Source organism: Canis lupus, chromosome 12, assembly GCF_048164855.1.
Source record: "Canis lupus baileyi chromosome 12, mCanLup2.hap1, whole genome shotgun sequence".
Taxonomy (NCBI): domain Eukaryota; kingdom Metazoa; phylum Chordata; class Mammalia; order Carnivora; family Canidae; genus Canis; species Canis lupus.
The window spans coordinates 4,994,054-5,021,242 of NC_132849.1; the positions used below are offsets into that span (position 1 = coordinate 4,994,054).

A 27,189-nucleotide genomic window follows, 5' to 3' on the forward strand; every position below is an offset into this window, starting at 1 on the left:
CTGCTGTGTGATGTGGTCCTTGAGCTCTGCCCACTTGAGCTGCTTGATGCACAATAACTGGGAAAATTGTCTCCTTTTACTTTAAAAGTGATTTAGATTTATCAACACTGGACCGCATTGCTGTTTAGCTGAGGTGTTGAACTTCCAAACGTTTAGACGTTTACATTTTTAATTTAAATTTAAAAATGTCTGGATATATACCCAGTTTCTCTAGGCTTAACATCCCCCCCCCCCCCCCCCGCGGCTATCCTTTGAAACTGGCGTTTTTGTATTAAGTGCCTCCCAGTGTCTTCAGCTGCTGAGGACAAAAGTTTGAGTAATGTTTGGTGCTCAGGGCAGATGTTGCCAACAGCTAGCATTCAGAACCTGAACTTTAAATCTTGTTGGGTGTAGATGGAGGCAGTTCCCGTTCTTTTTTTTTTTTTTTTTTAAGATTCTATTTATTCGTGAGAGACACCGAGAGAGAGGCAGAGACACAAACAGAGGGAGTACCAGGCTCCCCGCGGGGAACCCTATGTGGAACTCCGTCCCAGGACACCGGGATCACGACCTGAGCTAAAGACAGACGCTCAACCACTGAGCCACCCAGGTGCCCAAGCAGTTCCCATTCTTTAAGAAAAATTCGGTTCCATGTCATTTTTCAGTGAGCATCTCTTCAAAAGGGGGAGCGAGAATATTAAAAAAAATCTAGGCAGTCATGTTTAAGCGATGGAGTGGGGTGTATTGCTGCAGGTCTAGACAGATCAGGTCTCCAAATTCCCAGTCCCAGATCGTTCCACTATGTTACAGTTATTTCTTCCTTGGAAGTATTTCGTTTTAGGGATCCTGGTTTACCTTGCAGACCTTGGCCATTCTCTTGTGAAATAAAAATTCTTTTCCGGAAATCTCTATCTTTGATAACCTTAAAAAAGAAGCCAGAAGTTCGGGGTGAATTACTTGAAAATACTGCGGTGAAAGGGATTCACAGTGAAAGGGTTGAAACTGAAGTTGACTTTTTTCCGTGTATCTCAACTGATTATTATTTTGTGGTACCCAGGTTTTGGTATAGCAGTTAAATCACTATGAAGTTTACTGTCTTTACTACCATGTTTCTGGGAACAGAGCTATTTAAAGAAGTTAATTTGTCACATATCAATATCATATTGTAAAATATTTTAATTTTTTTTAGAGGAAAAGTAGATGAAATTAATGGCTAAAACTCTATTGGAAGAAGTGCTGATGATGGAATAAAATTGGAAAGATGCTATTATTATGGCAAACCTGGCCTTGTAGTAAAGTAACCCATGTGTTAAAACTAAGGAGTAAATAAATAGGGTTTTAAACTGATAACACATTGCAAAATAGTTACATAATCCTAGTCAAGTTGCAAAGCTTTTCTCTTGTTAAGATGTGGCCTGGGTAAACAAGTTTAGTGCATATGTCGGAAGCTTTTTTTCAGCAGTGTGGGTGGGGCTGCTTTATTTCATTTTATTTTTTTTCAACAACAGTGACCAGAATGTCAGCTTCTTGACCACATTTCATTAGCTGATTCATATCAGCTTAAATCTGAAGCAGAAAATGGTATTTATTTGTGTACAATCCTTGCTAGTGAAGCATATGATTTTATTCTATGACAGCCTGCTTCTGCAATTTTTAGATTTCCTTTTTGATGTTGAAAATTCTCACTTCTCTTCCAAATTATTGATACAACAACATTCAACACCTGGTAATTAGAAAATGTATTTTCTTCCATCATTTCTTCTTTTGCTCCTCTATATTCAAAAGGAAGCAATCATAGGTGTATTGTGGTCTTTAATAGCCTTGTTGAGTTTTGGGAAATGTGGACTACAAATAAAGGGACACAGGATGGAAATGTATTGCGCTCAGTGAAAAGAAGTAAATAAGGGATCCCTAGGTGGCTTGGTGGTTTCGCCCCTGCCTTCAGCCCAGGCCGTGATCCTGGAGTCCCGAGATCGAGTTCCGCATTGGGCTCCCTGCATGGAGCCTGCTTCTCCCTCTGCCTGTGTCTCTGCCTGTCTCTTTCTGTGTGTCTCTCATGAATAAATTTTAAAAAAATCTTTAAAAAAAGTAAATATTTTTGGAGCATCTGAATGGTGCAGTTGGTTGTCTCAGACTCTTGCTCCGGTCATAATCTCAGGGTCCTGGGATCAAACCCTGAGCAGGCTCTGACCTCAGGGGAGAGTCTGCTTGAGATTCTCCCTCTCTCTATGGCTCCCCGCATCTGAGCACGTGCTCTTTCTCTGAAATAAATAAATCTAAAAAAAAAAAGGAAGGTAAATGGTTTTCAGGTCAGAATTCTTTGTTTCATGGTCAAACATTTCCTTAGATCCATTTTAGGGACTAGAGACATCATACTTATTTCTTTGAGTTTTTTCTACTTTATCTTTTTGCTGGTTAAGATTCCCTGATATGTTAAGAGTTACATTGAAATAATAAGTCTAATGTGATAATGGCCTTTTCTCTGCATAAATTGATAATCCCCATGTTCTGTTATTTTTCACTAATTCTTCTTACCATTGGCAAATAATAGTGGGTGGGTAAGTGGTCCATGAAGTATTAGGCTGTCTTTTTTGTTATGAAACACTAACAGTTTTGAGGAATACTTTTTAGATTACATGCATGATTTGTAATGCATTGGCTAAGGCATGGATTGGGAAGAGATTAGGTATTTGACTTCCAACTCCATATTCAAAGCAGAAATAAGAATGAATTTGTAGGAGTATAGGTATGTCCTCCCTTGATTCTGGTATTCTTATCTCACCTCTTTTTGTGCTAATAAGTACCACTTATTGTGGCTAGAAAATGTGGCAGAAGGTAAAGGGACACTGTTTAGGTTTGTGAAGCTGATATTTAGGAAATTTTTTTCTTTTCACATAATATTCACCTATGTAAATTATAGTTTGGAAAGCATTAGTTAACAACAATATTCTTATTTGTTACCTTTACTCTTTTTAGTTATGGGAAAAATAGGAATTTATGTGGTGTAAAATTAAGATATCAAGATGCTTTATTGCAAAAACATTTTTGAAAAGTATATTGAGGGTTGCCTGGGTGGCTTGGTTGAATGACTGACTTCAGCTCAGGTCATGATCTCAGGATCCTGAGATTGAGCCCCATGTCAGGGTCTTTTTTTTTTTTTTTTTCTTCCATGTCAGGGTCTTGCTTCTCCCTCTCCCTTTGCCCTTCCCCCTGCTCATGCTCTTTCTCTCTCTCTCTCAGGTAAATAAAATATTTTTTAAAAGGTATATTAAATATAATTTACTAACTCAGTAATTGAAATACAATTAACATTTTGAAAAAGAACGTTGATCTGTGCAAATCTGTGTGTTAGATTTGTGGTGCTAATCTGAATCTTCTCTGTTTTCTTAGAAATTAAGAAGTAGATACTTATGCATTATGGGAACTCTAGTTTTCTTATTTTTGTGAAATAGTACTCTCTAATCTTATTTTTTTGCATAATAGTTCCACCTCTCTACTCAAGTACTCCACTAACAGATGAGAATAATATGTTGTTTCCTGGATGTTTTATTTTATTTTATTTTTTATTTTATTTTATTCATAGAGACACAGAGAGAAAGAGAGAGAGAGAGAGGCAGAGACACAGGCAGAGGGAGAAGCAGGCTTCATGCAGGGAGCCCGACGTGGGACTCGATCACGGGTCTCCAGGAGGCGCTAAACCGCTGCGCCACTGGGGCTGCCCTGTTTCCTGGATGTTTTATGAAAGTCTTTTGTGGTTCTTTGTGATAGAAGAATTTCTTCTAAGGAAGTAACAGTAGGTTATTGGTAGTAACATAGTGCCAAGTGGTGGTTGATCTTCAAAAATATATTGTAACAGTCAGGAGACAAACTTTTTTCCTTGATTTTACTTAGGCCATGACGTGATTATTTCATTCCAAAACTGGTAAAATTTGAACTTTGTGGAAACAGTTTTTGGAACCATCCTTTTTTTCCTCCTTCAAGTTATTCACTCAAATATTATTTGTTTGTTTGTGTGTTTGTTTGTTAAATGGGGCTTGATCTCAGTGTGGGCCTTGAACTTAGAACCCTGAGATCAAGACGTGAGCTGAGATCAAGAGTCGGATGCTTAGCTGACTGAGCCACCCAGGCACCTCACTATATTTATTTTAAAGGTTTTAATTCCCTGGTTGTACTGTACTATGTAGGGGGTATAAAGCTGATATAATGTATGTATATATTTAATTGTTTTTTTTAAGATACCATTTTTAAGTAATCTGAACCCAGTGTTGGACTCAAACTCACAACCCCCAGATCAAGAGTCACATACTCTACCAATTGAGCCCAGCAGACACCCCTAGCTGATTTCATTTAGGTGTAACAGTAAAAGAATACATTTAAGGCCTTTAATACAAGGCTTGAGCTCACAGGAGTGTATCTGGGCCCATCATCCACCCTAGTGATGGGCCCTGCTTTTAGAGCCATCTATTTTTAAGAATGACTAGATATTTATTAAGTTTCTACTTATGCCAGTTGGCACTTTCCTATTTTGTTGGCTGTTCTGTGTGTTAGAAACCGTTTCTCACTTTTCACATTAATTCTCTAAACTTTTACATCTCTTCATCTGTTTTTTTTAAAGTTTTCTTTTTTTTTTTTTTTTTTAGGATTTTGTTTATTTATCTGAGAAAGAGAGAGACAGAGATAGTGAGAGAGAGCAGGGAGGAGAGGGAGAGGCAGGTCCCCGCTAGGCAGGGAGCCTAATGTGGGGCTTGATCTTAGGACCCAGGAATCATTACATGAGCCAAAGGCAGATACTTAACTAACTGAACCACCCAGGTACCCCCCCTTTTTTAAAAAGGTTTTATTTTTAAGTAATCTCTGTACCCAACATTGGGCTCAAACTTACAACCCTGAGAGAAGGAGTCAGCTAGGCACCCCTCTTCATCATTTTTTCATTTTGTATTTTCTCCTTTACTGTAGTTTAATAGATAAGACTAAGTGTATGACTTTAACAATGTAATTAAAATGTCAGTTTCATGAGAGTAGGATCTTTATCTTCCTTTTTCACTACAGCACCCCGCTGTTCACATGGGGCCAAGGATAAGGGATTAGAGTTCATTAAGATTTGGTTGAATAAATGAATATTGGGGGTTCATATCTTTATGTACTGTTAACATGAAAATTCCTCTGAAAGGGTAATACTAATTAAGCTGTTAACATGAATTAGTTTATAATAGCTAGCATTTATTTATGATTATATGGCAGCTATTGTAGAGAGATGATTTTATTTAATCCTCATATATATTATCTAATTTAATTTTTATAATATGCTATGAAGTATGTATTAAGTATGTTTTATAAATGAGGAAACTAAGGCACTGAGTGAATAGTTTGTCTGAAATCTCAGGGCTAGTAGGGAGTAGAGACAATTTGATTATTTGCCACCTGTCTATACAGTCAACATTATTAATTTTAAATTTATTTTTATTTTATATGTAATTTATTTATTTTTAAAGATTTTATTTATTTATTCATGAGAGAGACCGAGAGAGAGGCAGAGACACAGGCAGAGGGAGAAGCAGGCTCCATGCAGGGAGCCTGACGGGGGACTCGAACCCGGGTCTCCAGGGTCACGCCCTGGGCCGAAGGCAGGTGCTCAACCGCTGAGCCACCCGGGCTGCCCCTATTTTTATTTTTTTAGAGAGAGAGTGAGGGAAGGGCAGAGGGAGAAGGAGAGAGAAAATGTCAAGCAGGCTCCATGCCTAGGGTGGAACCTGACACAGGGCTTGATCTCAGGACGCTGAGATCATAAACTGAGCTGAAATTGATAGTTGAACGTTTAACCAACCGAGCCACTGAGAGTCCCCTTTTCTTTATTTTAGAGAGAGTGTGCACATGTGCACATGTAGGGGGAGAGGCAGATAGGGAGAGAGAATCTTAAGCAGACTCTGCACTGAGCCCATCCTTAGATTGGATCTCATGACCCTGAGATCATAACCTGAGCTGAAATCAGGAGTTGGACACTTGACCGACTGAGCCATTCAGGTGCCCCCATAGGCAATATTCTTAATCATTAATTTATAAAATTTTTGCATAGTGACGTAGAGTCACTTCTTACTGAAAGATAGTATGATGATGATGATAGATATCTTTTGAGGAGAGGAAGGAGGGTGAGATACAGTCTTTCTGTGTAGATGAAGAAGGTGGAATACCACATCCAGGCAGCCCAGGAGGGCACAATAGCTTGGATGGAGAGGTGAGGGCAAGGTGCTGAAAAAGGAACTGGAAGAGTGTTGCAGTTTCTAAAATGTTTTCTGTAACTTATGTTTTTTACCCATAGTTGTTTTTCAGCTCTTTATTTTATTTTTTAAAGGCTTTAAGTAATCTGTACACCCAATGTGAGGCTCAAACTCAAACCCCAGGATCAAGAGTCGCATACACCCCTGACTGAGCCAGTCAGGCACCCCTGTTTTCTAGCTCTTTAAATAACTTTTAGGCTTCTTCCTGGAATTTGTCTCCTAGTTCTTCATACCCCATAATTATGCCTTTTTGATGAGCCTCTTAGAGATGCCTCTGTGCTTTAAAATTTTTTTTTAACTGACTATTCCTTCTTTGCCTCTTTTTGCCTGCTCATTTTTTCTTCTTCTTCTTCTTCTTTTTTTTTTTTTTTTAAAGATTTTATTTATTTATTTGCGAGACACACAGAGAGGCAGAGACACAAGGCAGAGGGAGAAGCAGGCTCCATGCAGGTAGCCCAACGTGGAACTCGATCCTGGGTCTCCAGGATCATGCTCCAGGCTGAAGGTGGTGCTAAACCGCTGAGCCACCTGGGTTGCTCTCATTTTTCTTTTTCTTGTTCATTATACTTAAAATCTAATTAGGGATCCCTGGGTGGCGCAGCGGTTTGGCGCCTGCCTTTGGCCCAGGGCGCGATCCTGGAGACCCGGGATCGAATCCCACGTTGGGCTCCCGGTGCATGGAGCCTGCTTCTCTCTCTGCCTCTCTCTCTCTGTGTGTGTGATTATCATAAATAAGTAAAAAATTAAAAAAATCTAATTAATAAGCAATCAGCTTCCTTCATTTCTACCTATTTGCCCACCTACTTGCTTTTCTACCCCTAATATTTGTTTGCTAACTACTATATCCCATTCCTTTATCTTACATGTATTAAAGATTCTCAGAAAAAAGATTCTCTAAAATTCTCATCCCTATCTTCTCACATAGCTTCTTTCCTATATTTTCATGTATTTAAAACATATTTCTATTTGAATAATCTTTAACATACTGTTTATATATATGCTCACCAGTATTTCCTTCAAATCTACTGCCTTTCCTAAGTTTTCTGTATCTTTCATGACTATCACAGTTTTTCCAGTTCCCCAGGCTAAGCAACTAGAAGTATTTAGATTCTTCCGTGTATTTATCTGGTTGGTTATCACATCTTTTCTTTTCCCCCTCAAAATGTATATTTAAATATATACACTTATGTGTTTACACATAAAATGTTTTAATTATGTAAAAGTATATATTGAAAAGATACACTTAAACATATATACAGTTATTTTAATCAAAATTACACATGCATATATTTAGTTTTACATGATTTCCTACAAAAATTGCAGTCCTCTACTCCCTTCTCTCAGTTTCTTCTCCCCAATAACAACAATTTTTAATCTCTTTTAACTAAATTTTATTTCTGTTTGAATGAAATGTTTGTGAAGTAGAAGACCTGAATCTTCAAAGTAAAGGGGAGAGACCAGTGAATGAAAACACACCTAGGGATCCCTGGGTGGCGCAGCGGTTTGGCGCCTGCCTTTGACCCAGGGCGCGATCCTGGAGACCCGGGATCAAGTCCCATGTCGGGCTCCCGGTGCATGGAGCCTGCTTCTCCCTCTGCCTGTGTCTCTGCCTCTCTCTCTCTCTGTGTGACTATCATAAATAAATTAAGAAAAAAGAAAAAGAATAAAGGAACTTAAAAATAAAAGAAAGAAAACACACCTATATCAAGGCAAAATATCATGAGATTTCAGCATCAGATACAAAGAATATCCTATAAGCTACAGAGAAAAAAATTGGTCAGTTCAGAAGAATCTGTAATCAAATTGATCTTGCTTCTCACTGGTCACACTGGAAAGTAGGAGCCAATGGAGCAATGCCTTCAGAATTCATAGGGAAAATAATTTCCAACTTAGAATTATATATGTAGGCAAACTATCAGAGAAATATAAGAAATATATTTCTCTATATCCAAGGGTCTCTCTTAGACTCTTTTTTTTTTCTTAGACTCTTTCTTGAGAAGTTAGTAGAGGATGTGTTTTACCAGTAAACAAGAAAGAGAAAACATGGAATATAGGAGGGGCAGCATAACAAGGGAAGAGTGAAGCATCCATTTTGCATAGGTTGCTGTTAGTTTCCTTGTTTTCAGTATAGTAGCCTCATTTTCAGCTTTGCCTGGTGTTTCTCAGATCAGGGCAAATAGATAGAAATGAAGGTTTATACTCTCCAGAGAATAAAGCAGTATTTTGACAGGGGGCAGTAAGGCAGTTTCCCTGCTAGAAAGAACAGGGAAAGTATCTGGAAATCCACCTGCTGCTTACACAGTGGTTGAATCAATCCTTTTATTTTAGCTTTCATTCACACATATCTCTCCCCCCCCCCCACCCCACCCCGTACCTGGAATCACTAACTCCTAAGACTTTGGGAGATTCTGACATGTAAATTGGAGTGATTTTCTGCTTTTCCCCTTGCTTAGGATTCAGTTCTTGTGGATCTATCAGGGTAATGTAATGGTCTTAGTTTCCAAAAATTTGTTACTCTCTTCTTCTATTTTCTCTATCCATGGATTTTAGTCTTTTTTTTTTTTAAGTTTTAAAAAAAATTTTTTTTTTTAAATTTATTTATGATAGTCACAGAGAGAGAGAGAGAGAGAGGCAGAGATATAGGCAGAGGGAGAAGCAGGCTCCATGCACCGGGAGCCTGATGTGGGATTCGATCCCGGGTCTCCAGGATCGCGCCCTGGGCCAAAGGCAGGCGCCAAAGCGCTGTGCCACCCAGGGATCCCGGATTTTAGTCTTGTATAAAATTGTTTTTCTCCTTTATATATATTTTTTTGGGGGAGGAGAGTAAAAGTAGATGTAGGTATTTACCCCATTATTTTTTTCAGAAGTTGCACAGTTTAAAAGTTTGGAGGTTCTTTTACCTTTTCATCCTACTGTTACATTATGCCTTTATCACCTCATTTTTGGTGAGTCTGATTCATCTCCCTGCTTCTATTGAAATTTTAAATCTGTCAGATTAATCTTTGTTTTTTTAAGATTTTATTTATTCATGAGAGACACAGAGAGAGAGAGAGAGAGAGAGAGACGGGCAGAGACACAGGCAGAGGGAGAAGTAGGCTCCATGCAGGAAGCCTGATGTGGGACTCGATCCCGGGACTCCAGAATTATGCCCTGGCCGGAAGGCAGGGGTTTAACCGCTGAGCCACCCAGGGTCCCCAGATTAATCTTTTAATTTATGTTTTCTTCTTGTTATTCTGACTTAAAGGTCTATTTTGTCTTTCAGTTGCTTGTTGAATCCAGTCTTAAGATTTCATTTTGTCATTCAAGGCCTTCTCACTATTGGGTGACACTTGACATTTTTTTCTCTCAGATACAGACTCTCTGCTCCATATAGACCTGACAGCTCTTCACAGTTATTTTCATACCTTCTTTTAGGATTTGTTTATGTCCTTTGTGTGGAATGTCTTTTTCCTGTCCTTTACCTTTTTTGAGGCCCAGCTTCACTTACCTTTTTATAACTGGCTGGCTGGCTGCCTGCCTTGTTTCCTTTACTTTTTCCTTCTTATTGAGCACATTCTCTGTGCTACAGACTGTGCCACATCTTAATTTAAACCATCTCAGAATCATCTTTTTTTCTCCAAATTCCTCTAACTCATAGATCCTATATGAACCTGTTACTGAAAGTGTGAACTTTATTTTTAATGGGAGATTCTGCTTTATCTTAGGAAAGTTACATTTAATCACTATTTAAATTTTATAGGGCAAAATTGAAAAAGTATTAGCAATACATAAAAAATATATTCAATCTTACTACTTACAGATAAATAAACCAATGATAATCATTTTATACCTAGGAAATTAGCAACAATTTGAAGGATTGCCAGAACTCAGTGCTGGTGGACGTATGGATAATTTGATATGATTAGTGAGGCTCTCAATTGGTATAGCTTTCTTAGAATGTATTGGGCAAAGTTTTAAATATGTTCCCTTATATCCAGGGGATCATTTTCAGAAATTTATTAGTGTAGGAATACTAGCATTATGCATAAAGATACACATAAAGATACATAAAGATGGTGTTCATTGAAACATTAATTATGATAGTGATAGAATGTCATAAATATATACATTTGTACTGTGAAGTACTATATAACTATTAAAGAGGGTGCTCACTTTGTATTGATGGATATGATACACCTTCCAAATAGATTGTTATAAGGAAAAAAACAGAGTAAATGTAATTTGATCTCTCCCTTTCTTATGTAAAAATTATCAAAAAACCTGTTATATATGGTGTATGGAAAAAGATCTGTAAAAGATTCATATCAAAATGTTAATAACAGTTACCTGTAGGGGAAGGTGGGGATGGAGTATATGTGTAGAGGATTTTACTTTTGATTGTTTGCTTCAGTATTGTTGAATATTTTTAGAGGCTTTTTTTTTTTTTTTTAGATTTTTTATTTATTTATTCATGACAGACACATATGGAGAGAGAGAGGCAGAGACACAGGCAGAGGGAGAAACAGGCTCCATGCAGGGAACCTGACGTGGGACTTGATCCCAGATCTCTAGGATCACACCCCCGGCCAAAGGCGGCGCTAAACCACTGAGCCACTTTTACATTAGAGACTTTTACATTTGGTTTTTTATATATCCATATTTTAATATATTACTTTTATAATGAAAAAATTAATAGCAAAATCAGTTAACATTTTGGTGTTTGATATATTTTTATAAAGTTACTATTTAAGGAGTATTTACAGTGTGTCAGGTGCTATGGTAAATACTTTTCACATGTAGTATCTAATATAATCTTCTGGAAAGGTTGATGCTATTATTTACCTACATTTTACAGATAAACTCAGACAGAGTAAGTCATACATACAGGTGGTAAGCGGTAACCCTGGGATTGGAATCCAGATTTATCTAATTTTAAAGTTTAAGCTGTGTTCTCTCAAATTTTCAATGTGTGCCACCCTGACACACATTTTTTTAAAAAATTGGGATCATGCATTTCCCAGTTATAGAAGTGATATGTACCTAATGTGTAAAAGACAAGAAAATAAGGATATACAGAAAATCAAATGTAGAAGTCTCTAAATGCCATCCCAGAGATAACCACTGTTAGTTTATTGTATAACATTTGCTCACTCCATTCTAGCCATGATGTCATCCACACTATTTGTAAAACTTAATAAACATGTTCTCACCTCTGGATCTTTACACTCTGTCTAGAATGCATTTCTCCCAGATATCTGCATGCTTTTATTTCTTTATCTTCTTTTATCTCCTGTCTCCTGTTCGTCTCCTTTTACAATGATGTCTTTCCTCACTGTCTAATATTGCCATCCTCCTATCCTTCAACTTTTGTATACTTTTTTTTTTTTTTTTTTTTAGGAGGAGGAGAGAGAGTTTCAAGCTGACTCAATGCTGAGTATGGAGCCCAATGCAGGTCTTGATCTCAGAACCCTGAGGTCATGATGTTAGATGAAATCAGGAGTCAGATGCTTAACCACTTAACCGACTGAACCACCCAAGCGCCCCTAACCATTATAGCCTTGTGATTTGACTTCCCCTAGTTTATTTTTCTCCACATTTATCACTGTATAACATATTATTAGTTTGGACTGTATAAAATTTGATTTTGAAATTTGATGTTTATCCATTTTTTTACCTATAAAATGTCACTTTCATATCGTCATCCCAATTTATATTTTTATTATTTTTCTTGTTGACTTTTCTCTCTCCCACTAGCATGTAAAGTTTGTAAAGGTTAGGATCTTTGGCTTTTCTACTTACTGCATTATCTCTAGGATCTGCCACAGTGCCCAGCATATAGTAGGTATGCAAAAAATACTAAATGAATTCTTCCAGGCTTTTGTTTTGCATATAAACTTTAAAAAGGCAAATACTGGGGTGCTTGGGTGGCTCAGTAAGTTAAGCATCTGCCTTTGTCCCAGGTTATGATCCCAGAGTCCTGGGATCAGGTTCCACATTGTGCTCCCTGTTCAGTGGAGAGCCTACTTCTCTCTCTTCCTTTGCCCCTCCCCCTTTTGCTCTCTCTCCCTCACACACTCTCAAAGTCTTAAAGAAGGAATAGATTATATATCTTTAGGGACGCCTGGGTGGCTCAGTGGTTGAGCGTCTGCCTTTGGCTTAGGGCGTGATCCTGGGGTCCCAGGATCGAGTTCCATGTTGGACTCCCTGCATGGATCCTGCTTCTCCCTCTGCCTATATCTCTGCCTGCCTCTGTGTGTGTGTGTGTGTGTGTGTGTGTCTTATGAATAAATAAATAAAATCTTAAAAAAATTATATATCTTTACAATATATATATTTTTTCTGTAGCCTATTTTTCCATAATCATACGTGGTGGATAACTTTCTGTTTCAATGATACAGATTCATATCAAAATTTTTCTGATATTTTAATAGGGTTTTTATTGTGACCAAATACACATAACATAAAATTTGCCATTTTAACATTTTGTTTTGAAGATTTTATTTATTTGATAGAGAGTGAGTGAGCACGAGCGGGGGAGCAGCAGGTAGAGAGAGAGAAGCACGCTCCTCACGGAGCAGGGATCTGGATGCGGGACTTGATCCTAGCACCATGGGATCATGACCTGAGCTGAAGGCAGACGCTTAACTGACTACCCAAGGACCCCCATTTTAACATTTTTAAGTATACAGTTCAGTAGCCTTAGTATATTCACATTGTTTTGCAGCCATTGCCACCATCCACCTCTAGAATTTTTTTGATCTTGCAAAACTGAAACTTTATACTCAATGAACAATGACTCCCCATTCTCCAAATCCCTCCAGCCCCTGCCACCATTCTATACTGTCTCAATGAATTTCACTATTCTGGGTACCTCATTTAAGTAGAGTCGTATAGTATTTGTCCTTTTGTGACTAGCTTATTTCACTTAGCTAATATTTTCAAGATTCACCTGTATTGTATCTTATTGCAGAATTCTTTTATTTTTAAAATTTATTCTATTTTTTTAAAGATTTAATTTATTTATTTGAGAGAGAGAGAGAGAGAGTGAGAGAGAACATGAGCAGGGAGGAAGGGGAGAAGCAGGCTGGGATCATGACCTGAGCTGAAAGCAGACGCTCAACCAACTGAGTCATCCAGGCAGCCTCAGGATTCCCTTTTTTTAGAAGGCCAAAATAGTATTCCATTGGATGTATATGCTCCATTTTTTTTTTTAATCCATTCAGTTGTCAGTGGACACTTGAGTTGTTTCCACCTCTTGGCTATTATGAATAATGCTGCTATGAACATGGATGTTGTCCAAGTATCTCTTTGAGATTCTGCTTTCAATTCTTTTGAGTGTTTAGCCAGAAGTGTAATTGCTGGATCATAAAATAGTTCTGTTTCTAATTTTTTTTTTACAACTCTCCATACTGTTTTCCATAGTCGCTGCACCATTTTATATTCTTATCAATAGTGTACAAGAGTTCCAGTTTCCCCATATCTCACCAATACTTTTTTTTTTTAAAGATTATTTATTTGAGATGGAGAGAGATAGCAAGAGAAGCATGAAGTGGGAGGAGATGGGAGAGAAGGAGAAGCAGGCTTCCTCACTGAGCAGGGAGTTGGAAGTAGGGCTCCATCCTAGGACCCCTGGGATTGTAACCTGAGCCAGGAACAGATGCTTGACTGACTAAGCCATCCAGGTGCCCCAATGCTTTTTTTTTTTTTTTAAGATTTTATTTATTTATTTATTTATTTATTTATTTATTTATTTATTTATTCATTCATTCATTCATTCATTCATTCATGAAATATGCAGAGAGAGAGAGAGAGAGAGAGAGAGGCAGAGACACAGGCAGAGGGAGAAGCAGGCTCCATGCAGGGAGCCTGATGTGGTACTTGATCCCAGGACTCCAGGATCACGCCCTGGGCCAAAGGCAGGCGCTAAACCGCTGAGCCACCCAGGGATTCCCCCCCCCCCTTTTTTTTAAAGATTTTTATTTGAGAGAGCACGAGCAAAGGGAAGAGGCAGAGAAAGAGAGGGAGAAGCAGGCTCCTCACTGAGTAGGGAGCCCGATGTGGGGCTTGATTCCAGGACCCTGGGACCGTAACCCGAGCTGAAGGCATACACTTAACTGACCAAACCATCCAAGCGCCCCAATACTTGTTATTTTTTAATTTAAAAAATTTTGTCTTTATGCTCGGTGCCCAATGTGGGACCAGAGCTCACAACCCTGAGATCAGGAGTCCTATATGCTCTACTGACTGAGCCAGCTTGGCATGCATTTACTTTTTATCATTTAAAATTAAAAAAAAAAATTAAAAAATTTTTTTCCATGGTGGACATCCTGATGGTGGTGAGGTGATATTTCATTGTAGTTTTTTTTTTTTTAAGATTTTGTTTGTTTGTTTGTTTGTTTATTTATTTATTTATTTATTTATTTATGAGAGACAGAGAGGCAGAGACACAGGCAGAGGGAGAAGCAGGCTCCATGCAGGGAGCCCGACGCGGGACTCCATCCAAAGGCTCCGGGATCAGGCCCTGGGCCGAAGGTGGTGCCAAACCGCTGAGCCACCTAGGCTGTCCTCATTGTTGTTTTGATATGCATTTCTTTAATGATTAATGATAGTGGAGCATCTTCTTATATGCTTGTTGGCTATCTGTGTATTTTCTTTAAAGAACACTAATGTCAAGTTAATTTGAGTATTTGTAGATCGGTTCACTTCTCATGTTTATTGTATTTTAGGGGTATCTTTTAGCTCTATTTCTTTTCCACAGATTTATTTCTCTTTTATTTATTCTCATCACATATATGTGTGTGTGTGTGTATATATATATATATATTTTTTTTTTTTAAGATTTTATTTATTCATGAGAGAGAGAGAGAGAGGCAGAGACACAGGCAGCTCCGTGTGGGGAGCCTGATCTGGAACTGGATCCTAGGACCCCAGGATCATGACCTGAGCCAAAGGCAGATGCTCAACCACTGAGCCACCCAGGTGCCCCTAGGTTAGGTGCAATTTACTGTAAATATAATTTGGATGTAGATTTTAGGATTAATAAATAAAACATTAAAAGCATATCCAAAGTGGCTCATATTTTAGACATTGAGCATATGATGAATTATTGTTCCCAAGCTTTCTTTTTTAAAATTTTATTTATTTATTTATTTATGATAGTCACAGAGAGAGAGAGAGAGAGGCATAGACACAGGCAGAGGGAGAAGCAGGCTCCATGCACCGGGAGCCCGATGTGGGATTCGATCCCGGGTCTCCAGGATTGCACCCTGGGCCAAAGACAGGCGCCAAACCGCTGTGCCACCCAGGGATCCCGTTCCCAAGCTTTCTTTTTGAACATTTTATTATTTAGTTAAAATTTTTTATAAATATATTTATTTATTTACTTGAGAGAGAAAGGGAGAGCACGAGTCAGGGGAAGGGCAGAGGGAGAGCAAACATCTTAAACAGACTCCACCCTAAGCACTGAACTGTAGCAATGTTGTGCTTGATCATACGACCCCTGAGATTACGACCTAAGCTGAAATCAAGAGTTGGTCAGATACTTAACTGACTGAGCCACCCAGATGTCCCTTTCCAACTTGGAATGTTTCCATTATGACCCCTGTTTTCCTCAGTTGTGTGTTTTCAGTGACTTAGTTTTGTGTTATTTTTCCTCTGTTTCAGGAAAGTAGCTTTTCTTTAAATCTGGGAGATTATGTTGACTGACTAAAAATATGTTATATTTACTATTTTTCTGTAATTTTGGTCAAATTGTGATTTTAGTAGAAGGTACCTAATTTCAGTGCAGTAAGCACTCCTTAACTACGCTACCCTAAGTTCTTCCACTTGAGAGGAACTAATATTAGTGATTCAAATCCAAAGTATATTAAAAGAGTATAGATCATTATTGTATTAGTTTCCCAGGCCTGCTGTGACAAATTAACAAATGAGGGGGTTTACAACAACAATCATTTATTTTTTCACGTTTCTGGAGGATCAGAATCTGAAGTGAAGATGTTGGTAGCGTTGGTTCCTTCTGGAGGCTCTAAGGGAGAAATGTCTCCCTCTTTTCTAGTTCCTGGACATGTCTCTGTATCCAGTGTGTCTCTCCTTCCTCTCATGAAGAAAGCAGTTGGGGTCCCTGGGTGGCACAGTGGGTTGAGTGTCTGACTTGATTTCTGCCCAAGTCCTGATTTCAGTTGAGATCAGGTGCTGAGCGCTAGTTTGCTTGAGACTTGAGATTTTCTCTTCCTCTCCCTTTTTCCCTCCTCCTTGCCTGCAGGTGCTTGTGCTCTCACTCTTTCTTTCTCTCTCTCAGATTTTAAAAGAAAAAACAAAACAGACCAATCATTGGATTTATAACCCTCTCTAACCCATTATGACCTCAGTCTTAGCTAATTAAATCTTCAGTGACCCTATTTTGAAATAAGATGACATTCTGAGGTTCTATGTGGACATGCATCTTTATATTATTCAATCTATTGCAGTTATCGAGGTTATTTCAGGAACTCAAAGATGTTTCAACCTGAGAAAACTTGTAATTCACGTTATTAACAAATTAAAAGAAAAATATAATTGTATTAAATGCTTTACAAAAGTATTTGTTTCAGATTTTAAAAAGTACATTCCTGATTTTTAAAAATCTGTTAAATCAATAGAATTAAAACCCCAAATTAAGTCTAGTGAAAATGATAACTCAGAGATATCCATGTTCATTTTGGAGATTCTCTAGATGAAAGTGGCTTAACCTTTTTTAGGACATGGACCTCTTTGGTGGTAATTTTTTATTTTAAGATTTTATTTATTCATGAGAGACATACAGAGAGAGGCAGAGACCTAGGCAGAGGGAGAAGAAGCAGGCTCCCCAAGAGGAGCCTGATGTGGGACTAGATCCCAGGACCTGGGGATCATGCCCTGATCCAAAGGCAGACGCTCAACCACTGAGTCACCCATGTGTCCCTGGTGACAACTGTTGAACCCTTCTTCAACTTCATTGGGTCATTGTGGAAATAAATGAGAGGCACACGGTGAGGGCTTAAAAAAAAAAAAAAACAACCCATTAGGTCGTACTATCGGTGCACTGATTTTATACTAAGAAAATTCAATAAACTACTGCTTTTATATAAGACAAATTAGTAAAGTTATTTGGGTATAATATAAATATACTGCAATCAGTAGTTTTCTTTTATTCTAGCAATAACTAGTTAGAAGTTGAAATGGAAAAGTGATTTCATTTACAGTATTAATGAGCATAAAATACCTAAAATAATTAGAGCAAGAAGTATGTAAGACTTATGTGAATTATAAAATTTTATTAAAGGACATTAGGAAAGATATGAACAAATGTAAGATGTACCATATTCCTGGATGAGGAAATGCAATGCCATATTGCTACTCTTTCAAATTTAACATTAAAATTTAATGTCATTAAATTAATTTCAAGAATTGTTATTAGAACTTTACAGATTTTAAAGTTCAAAAGGAAGATGAAGTATATGACTTTAAAAATGTTTTAAAACTTTAAACTTATTACCTTGAGATAATTTTAGGTTCATTTGCAATTATGAGAAGTAATACAGAGATCCCTTCCCTTAACCCACTCTCTGCTGGTGTCTTGCAAAACTATAGTACACAATATCATGACCATAATATTTACATTATTACAGTCAAGATACCGATTTCTATCATCAAAAGAGCCCCTCCTGGTGCCTCTTTACAGCTATATCAGCTTTCCTTGTACCCTCCCCCCACTGTCAGGGCAGCTCCTAATCTGTTCTCTATCTCTATAATTTTGTCATCTCAAGAATGTTTCTATAAATGGAATCATATAGTACACAACCTTTTGCAGTTGGCTTTTTTCACCTTGTGATTCTCTGGAGATTCATCCAGTTGTTGTATCTAGCAATAATACTTTATTCCTTTTGTTGCTGAGTAATATTCAGTGATAATGGGTATATATCACAGTTCACCTATTGAAGGACATTTGGATTTTCTTTTTTCAGCTTTTGCCTATTATGAATGAAAAAGTGCTGTAAAAATTTGTGTACAGGGTTGTGTGTTGACATGTCTTCATTTTTTGGGATAAACACCCATCAATGCAGTGCTAGATTGTATGTTAGTGACATGTTTAGTTGTGGTATTTTAAAGATTTTATTTATTAGAGAGCATGAGTGGGAGAGGGAAGAGCAGAGAGGGAGAAGCAGACTCCCCTCTAAGTACAGAATAGGACGTGGGTCTTGATCCCAGGATGACCTGGGCTGAAGTAAGGTGCTTAACTGACCCATCCGATCATCCCAATTTTTTTTTTAAGATTTTATTTATTTATTCATGAGAGATACAGAGAGAGAGAGAGAGGCTGAGACACAGGCAGAGGAAGAAGCAGGCTCCATGCAGGGAGCCCAATGTGGGACTCGATTCTGGGATGCCAGGATCATGCCCTGAGCTGAAGGCAGGTGCTGAACCACTGAGCCACCCAGGGATCCCTGCATCCCAAGTTTTTTTAAAAAAAACTTCCAAGCTATTTTCTGAAGTGGCTGCTCTGTATTACATCTACCAGCAATGTATAAGTGATCTACTTTTTCTGTATCCTTCCCAGCATTTGGTATTGGTTTTGGTTTTTGTTTTGTTTGTTTTTATGTTAGCCATTCTGATAGGTATGTAGTACATTTCAGTGTGGCTTCAATTTGCATTTCCCTCACTAGCTAATGATGTTGACTATCATTTTATATGCTTATTTTACCATTTGTATATCTTTGGTGAACTGTCTCTTCCTGTCTTGCCTGTTGGCTGCTTTTAAATATTAATCTAATCTATCTATCTATCTATCTATCTATATTTATTTATTTATTTATTATAGACAGAGAGAGGCAGAGACACAGGCAGAGGGAAAAGGAGGCCCCACGCAGGGAGCCTGATGTGGGACTCGATCCTGGGCCTCTAGGATCACGCCCCGGGCCAAAGGTGGTGCTAAACTGCTAAGCTACCGGGGCTGCCCATATATAAAGTTTAAACAAAATAACAGTAAAATCTTAAAAAGAATTGCATTTTGATTTATCTGTAATGTTTGCTGGTATATCTTCTTGTGTATAGCTTTTCTGGTAATTGCTGGAGTGGGCATTGCATTAAAGATCATAACATCACAATCTATGAATGGTGTCATTTTACCACTTTAAGTGTTAACATTTTACCTCCTTTTGGTATCTGCATTTGTTAATTTAATTGTTTTAAATATTTCCTCTATAAACATCCAGAACCATGCAGATAGTGTTGTATTTTTGCTTCAACCACCAAACATAATTTAGGAAACTCCAGAGGAAAAGAAAAGGCTCTGAATTTTACCCATATTTTTGCAAACTGTATTCTTTTTTTTTTTTTTAAGATTTCATTTATATATTCATGAGAGAGACACAGAGAGGCAGAGACATAGGCAGAGGGAGAAGCAGACTCCCTGCAGGGAGCCCCATGTAGGGCTTGATTCTGGGACCCCAGGATCACCCTCCCAGTCAAAGGCAGAAACTCAACCACTGAGTCACCCAGGCATCCCAGTTTTTAGAAGTTTAATTGTGACATGTGTTGGAATGGATTTCTTTAGGTTTATCTTTTTTGGGGTTTACTCAGTTTCCTGAATCAGGTTACATCTCTTGCCAAATTTGTGACATTTTCAGACATTATTTTTCAGCTTTCCCTTCTTTCTCTCTTTCTCTTCTTTCTCCCAGGATTTTAATGGGTAATTTCTTGTGTTCTGCCTTCCATTTCACTGATTCTTCTCTTTGTTCTCTCCATCCTGCTGTTGAATCAATCCACTTAACTTTTTATTTATTTTTCAGTTCTAAAATTTCTATTTGATTCTTCTTTATATTGTTTCTTTGTAGAAACTTTTTTTTTTTCTTTTTGCTTTTCAGTTTGTTTGAACTGTGCTAATAATTGTTGAAGTAGGGACGCCTGGGTGGCTCAGCGGTTTAGCACCTGCCTTCCACCCAGGGTGTGATCCTGGGGTCCCGGGATTGAGTCCCACGTCGGGTTCTCTGCATGGAGCCTGCTTCTCCCTCTGCCTGTGTCTCTGCCTCTCTCTCTGTGTGTCTCTCACGAATAAATAAATAAAATCTTAAAAAAAAATTGTTGAAGCATTTTTTTTGTTGAAGCATTTTTATAGTGACTATTTTTAAAACCTTTGTCCAATAATCTTAACATTTATGTCATATCATTATTTTTATTCAGTTTGAGATCTTCTTGGTTCTTGGTATGATGAGTGATTTTCTTTTTTAAAATTGAAGCTTGGATATTTTTGTATTATGGGATATAGGACCTTAAACCTGTTTTAGCTGGCTTTCAGTGACACTACTTTAGAGAAGGAAAGAAGAGTGCTATTTTGTTATTGCTAGGTAGAGTTAGAATTCCAGTTATTTTGAGTTCTTTTCTATTTATGCTAGATAAATAAAAGGATCTAAATTTTTTTTAAGAATTTATTTAGTTATTTATGAGAGACACATAGAGGTAGACACACAGGCAGAGGGAGGAGCAGGCTCTCTGCGGGGGACCTGATGTGGGACCCCTGGACCCTGGGATCATGCCCTGAGCCTAAGGCAGAGGCTCAACTGCTGAGCCACCCAGGCATCCCAAGGATCTAATTTATATATGTTTGTTGGGTGAATAAAATGTATAAATCAATTGTGTGTGTGTGTTGTTTTAGATTAGCATATGTGTCTATCATAAGCTTTTAAAAGTGAAGTTGCAAATAGAATACAGTACTCCCTCTTCCTAACTCTGTGAAGTTGGAGGGAACTGAATATAGGGAATGTATGTTTTCACTTGTATAAGAATTCCAGAAGAGCAATCTGCATATGGGTTTTCTAGCAAACTACTGGGATTTCATCCATACCTTGACTAGCTAACTTAATGATGATGATGATAAGAAGGACTATTTTTTTTAATATCTTATTTATTCATTCATGAGAGACAGAGAGGCAGAGACATAGGCAGAGGGAGAAGCAAGCACCCTGAGAGAGGCAGAGACATAGGCAGATGGAGAAGCAAGTACCCCACCTGATGTGGAACTTGATTCCAGGACCCTGGGATCACAACCTGAGCCAAAGGCAGATGCTTAACTACTGAGCTACCCAGGTGATGGACTATCTTTATTAAATGTATATTTCCATTTTTCTGTCATAGAAATGACATCAGATGTACCGTCATTGGGTCCAGCCATTGCCGCAGGAAACCCTGCAGCTGGGATTCAAGGTGGAGGAGCCATTGTCCACAGGGCTATTAAGCGGCGTCCAGGGTAAGTTTGGGTATCATGTGTCATATATGCCTCTCTTATAAACCAGCCTCATTCAGTTAGTGGCCGAACCGAATCCTCTTTGCTATGCCTAACCCTCTCATTTCAACTGGTTACTAACTGCACTGCTGTCAGATACTGCTCTTTAGTCCCTGGAATTTTTTCCTTTTTACAGAATTAATGTTTTTTTTTTTTTTTTTTTTTTTTTTCAGAATTAATGTTTTATCTAAGTTTCTTATATGCAAGTTTTTTAAAAAAATATTTTTTAATTAAGATTATTCCTTTAATTACTATGTAGTTAATGCACAGTATTTTATTAGTTTCAGGTATACAGTATATTGATTCAGCAGTTCTATACATCATTACTCAGGTGTTCATCTAGACAAGTGTGCCCTTTCACCTAGTTCACCCATCCTCCCCACCTTCCCTCTGATGTACTTTACTTTTAATGAGTACCCTCTTTTTTTCAATAAGAGTGTTTCGTATATGAAGCATTGATTTCAGAATACATGGTTCTAAAAGATATATGTAAAACCTTCCCTCCAAGTAAAATAGAATACACATTTCCTTTGAGTAAACACAGAAGAATCCTCTGGTGAAGTCACATAAAAAGAGGTATACCAAATACTGCAAATGTAAGAAGACTAAAATCATACCAAGTGTATTTTCCAAATACAGTGGTACAAAACTAAAGATCAACAATAAAGCTGGAAAATGTGCAATGTAAATTAAAATATTTAGTATGTAAAAATTAACACATTGCACAAGCAGTGGGTCAAATAAGAAATCAAACAGCAAATCAAAATATGCCTCAGAACAGCAGAAAAAGAAAACACAGTACTCCAAAACCTGTGGGATGCAGTGAAAACAGATGTTAGAGTGAAACTTATGCTGTAATTGCTTATATTAAGAAACTCAAATAAGGTGACATTATTCCACAGAGGGCTAGAAAATGAAGGAACAACTAAAATTTAATGAAGGAATAACAAAAATCAGAAATAAATAAGATAGGGATCCCTAAGTGGCACAGCGGTTTGGCGCCTGCCTTTGGCCCAGGGCGCGATCCTGGAGACCCGGGATCGAATCCCACATTGGGCTCCCGGTGCATGGAGCCTGCTTCTTCCTCTGCCTATGTCTCTGCCTCTCTCTCTCTCTCTCTGTGACTATCATAAATAAATAAAAATTAAAAAAAAAAAGATAAAAAAAAAGAAATAAATTAGAGATCAGAATAAACAATGACATAACATTGAAAGTAATGATTAAGTTTTTCTAAAAACATAAACAAAATTGGGGACGCCTAGGTGGCTCAGCGGTTGAGCTTCTGCCTTTGGCTCAGGGTGTGATCCTGGAATTCCGGGATCAAGTACCACATTGGGCTTCCTATGAGGAGCCTGCTTCTCCTTCTGCCTATGTTTCTGCCTTCTCTCTCTGTGTCTCATGAATAAACCAATAAAATATTAAAAAAATAAATAAAATTGGCGATGCTTAACCACATTAATTGAATTTAAATACAATTTTTAAAATGCAAAAATAAAATAAAATAAAATCTCCCAGCACAGAAACACTCCAGGCAGAAGGCTTCATTGGTGAACCCCACCAAAAATTTAAAAATAATAATAATGAGTTTTTATCAGAATCTTGCAGATAATGAAACGGATCACATTCACAGTTATTCCATGAGACCATTCCATCAGTTATTTATTTCATGAGGCCAGTACCACTCAGATACCGAAGCAGGACTAAAACAATACAAGAATGTAGAAGTCTACTTTGTATTGCTATTCCAACTTTCTTTTGACATCTATTTGCATGATGTTCTCCATCATCTCACTTTTCAATCTGTAGGTATCTTTAGGTCTAAAATGAGTTTCTTGTAGGCAGCATATAGATCTTGTTTTTTTTTATCCATTCTCACACCCTTTATCTTTTGATTGGAGTGTTTGAGCCATTTTCATTCAAAGTAATCATGGATAGATAGGTATTTATAACCATTTTATTACTTGTTCTGTTGTTTCTGGAGATTTTTTCTGATCTTTTCTTGTCTTTGGTTTCTTGTTTGCACTCAGAGTCACTTTAATATTTCTTGCAGGCCTGGTTTAGTGGTCACAAACTCCCTTAGTTTTTGTTTGGGAAAGCCTTTATCTCTCCTCTTCTGAATGATGGCCTTGATGGATAGAGTATTTTTGGCTGCAGATTTTCCCATTCTATACTTTGAATATTTCATGCCACTCTCTTCTGGCTTACCAAGTTTCTGTTGAGAAATTTCCATTAGTCTTATGGGTTTTCCTTTGTAAGTTAAGGACTAACTTTTCTTAAAAGATTTATTTATTTATTTGTGGGGGGTGGAGTGGGGTAGGGGGGTTAGTGGATGCATGTGTGGGGAGGGACAGAGGGAGAGAATCTTTATTTTTATTTTTTTATTTTTTTAATCTTTTCCCCGTGATCTCAGAGCCTAATTCAGGGCTCTATCCCAGGACCCATGAAGATCATGGCTTGAGCTGAAACTAAGAGTTGGATGCCTAAGCAACTGTGCCCCAAGTAAATAAATGAATCTTAAAAAAGAAAAAAAAATAATAAAAGAGGCTTGGGAGAATGGATAGTATTTTTTGGTGTTAAATTTCTCTTTTTACTTCCTTAAAAGTTGTTTAGCTAAGGGGCACCTGGATGGCTCAGTTGGTTGAGTGTCCGACTTGGTTTCATCTTGGGTTGTGATCTCCAGATTATGAGATGGAGCCCTGCATTGGGCTCTGTGCTGGGCCTGGAGCCTGCTTAAGATGCTGTCTCTCCCTCTGTCCCTTCCCCCTACTTGCACATGCACACTTGCTTTCTCGTCAAAAAAAAAAAAATTTTTTTTTTAAATCTAATATAGCTAGTCTTTAAGTTTCACCTGCTAATAGTAATGCAAGTCATCCTTGGAGTTAGGTGGTAACATGAGTAGCATATTAAGACTTACTATGTCTCCAGGAGTTTTACATTAACTCATTGAATAACAACTTACTCAAGGATCTAAGTAAGTGGAAGATATTTGATATGAACCTTGGGAGGTTAGTTTTAGAGTTCACTCTCTTAAACACAATGTTATGGTTATGTATAATAGCAAACAATTAGAAGCACTATAAATATCAAAATTAGGGGATTAGTTGAGTAAATTTTAGTATATTTGAAATGGAATACTGTACAGTTATTGGAGGTAACATGTATCAGTAGAGAAAAATATTCACAGTATGTTGGGACATTACAGTTTATGTAACATACTACTCTGTCAGAAGGAAATATGTAACATGTGCCTAGAAAAAACTGAAAGGATACTCCTCAGATTTCTAGATGATGAGATTATGGGAAACTTGTTTTTATTTTCAGATTTTCTGAAATGAATGTCTATTATTGGTAATCAATTAAAGAAGAAATATACATTTTTTTTTTTTTAAAGAATTTTATTTATTTATTTATGATAGTCACACAGAGAGAGAGAGAGGCAGAGGCACAGGCAGAAGGAGAAGCAGGCTCCATGCACCGGGAGCCCGACGTGGGATTCGATCCCAGGTCTCCAGGATCACGCCCTGGGCCAAAGGCAGGCGCCAAACCGCTGCGCCACCCAGGGATCCCCAATATACATTCTTTTAAATAAAGATTGGAAAATAGAAAGAATAGAAATTATCCTACTACCCTGTCATTTCCAATCAGTTTTTTAGTATAGTTTCTTCATTCTTTATATGTAGATCTTTTAGTAGTTGGAATCTATAATTAGATAGTTTTATATAGCCTTGTCTTTTCACCTAATTGTATGTAACCTTTTTTCATTACTGTTATTTTATAGAAATATGATTTTTAAGTTACACAAAGGGATGTACTCAGTTCCTTTTTGGGAAATTTAAGTTATTTTGAAGTTTTTGCTAGTATATGTAATGTTCTGTGAACATCTTTGTACATAATTTTTTTTTATCTCTTTTGAGTTATTTCCTTAAGGTAGATTTTTAGAAATGGAGTTATTGGGTAGATTTTGACAGGTAATTAGGGGGCTACAGGGAGGAAGAGGAAGGAACACTTTCAGGATTGACACTGTATATGTCATCTAGAGACTCATAATGTGGGGTTAGGGTGGTAGTAGAGAATATAGAGATTAATAATAATAACCTGCATCCCACAGGTTTTAGAATACTGTGTTTTCTTTTTCTGCTGTTCTGAGGCCTACCTTATTACTTATAATCTTCCCTAATCCCTGAAATGAAAGTCACTGTTGCTTTTTTTTTTTTTTTTAAGATTTTTTATTTATTCATGACAGACACAGAGAGAGAGGCAGAGGGAGAAGCAGGCCCCATGCAGGGAGCCCGACATGGGACTCGATCCCGGGTCTCCAGGATCACACCCTGGGCCGAAGGCAGCACTAAATCGCTGAGCCACTGGGGCTGCCCATCACTGTTGCTTTTACTAAATGTCTTATAGCATATTGCTTGTGCTTCTCACATGGCACTTTTCTATTCTTGTTTTATATTTGTATTTGTCTAGGTAGAAGGTCCCTTGACGGCAAGTCTCTTGTTTTCCTCTCTCTAGTATGTATTACATGTTTCTTAGATGTGGGATGGAAAAAAAAGCATTAATTAATAACCTTCTGAGATCTTAAATTGCTTCTGTATATAACATCACTGTTTTGGAATGTTTCAGAAAGCCAGTAACATAGCTTAGACTATAGAAATGAAAGATGGACCTGAATTATTATTGTTTTTTTAAGATTTTATTTATTTATTCATGAGCGACACAGAGAGAAAGAGGCAGAGACACAGGCAGAGGGAGAAGCAGGCTCCATGCAGGGAGCCCGATGCAGGACTTGCTCTCTGGTCTCCAGCATCATGCCCTGGACTGAAGGCAGACACTTAACCGCTGAGCCATTCAGGTGTCCCAGACCTGAGTTATTCATATTAATTTTTTATTTTCACTTTTGAGTGGATTCCTGTTCCTTTGATAGAGGTTGTACTCTAGTGTAAAACTTTGGCAAAAGCGGAGACTGCCAATTTAGGAAAATATAAGGCAGCAGCAGGTAGGTACTCTTTTGATTGCCTAGTTGGGTACAAGGAGGAAATCACATAGCTTTGATTTCTGTGTCTAATTCCTCTTTTCCTTCTTCCATTTGGGTGGATGTTCAGATAGCTTGTGGGTTGAGAAATGTTAATTTCTTAATTTTCTGTATTGTCAGTGGGCTTATAATATTTATTGTTGGTTTTACCCAGGTTGGATTTTGATGATGATGGAGAAGGGAACAGTAAATTTTTGAGGTAAGATTTTTAAAAATTTTCTTAGATTTCTGATATTAAAGATTAGTTCATGATCTTTTATTTTCTGACTTGTAATATTTTTGTCCTTAGGCCTAAGGCAAGTTCTTTATCCTAAAACTAAAGTTTCCTATTGTGTTATACCTTATAACATTTTCAAGCATTTTTTAAATGGATCCAGAGGAAGGAGCTCAGTGAAGAGAGGGCAGAGAATTTCCAAGACCCTGTTTTAGTTTTCTATTGCTGTGTGGTTTAAAAACAACGATGATATATTATTTCTCACAATGCTGTGGATTGGCTGGATGGTTATTCTGTTTTCTTTGTGGTCTTTTATCTTTAAGAATGTCAGACTGAGTTTCTTTACATGCCAATGGCTACAGTGTGAAGGGCAAGTCTCAGTCTAAGTGCTTATCAAGCCTCTGCTTTGTATTGA

At 37.6% G+C, this 27,189-nt stretch overlaps 1 protein-coding gene across 8 annotated transcripts in view; it reads left to right on the forward strand.

The window, feature by feature from the left end:
* ARNT (aryl hydrocarbon receptor nuclear translocator) overlaps window positions 1–27,189 on the forward strand; it is a 69,836-nt gene that overhangs the window by 488 nt on the left and 42,159 nt on the right. For 6 of the 8 annotated variants that reach the window (XM_072769263.1, XM_072769265.1, XM_072769270.1 and 3 more), the window contains exons 2-3: window positions 21,381–21,492; window positions 26,715–26,759. In XM_072769263.1, the coding sequence (XP_072625364.1) occupies window positions 21,381–21,492; window positions 26,715–26,759 (157 nt within the window). Of the gene's footprint in view, window positions 1–433; window positions 590–11,661; window positions 11,686–21,380; window positions 21,493–26,714; window positions 26,760–27,189 lie in introns of those variants that run through there. The other 2 variants (XM_072769266.1, XM_072769264.1) reach the window with 2 other exon arrangements.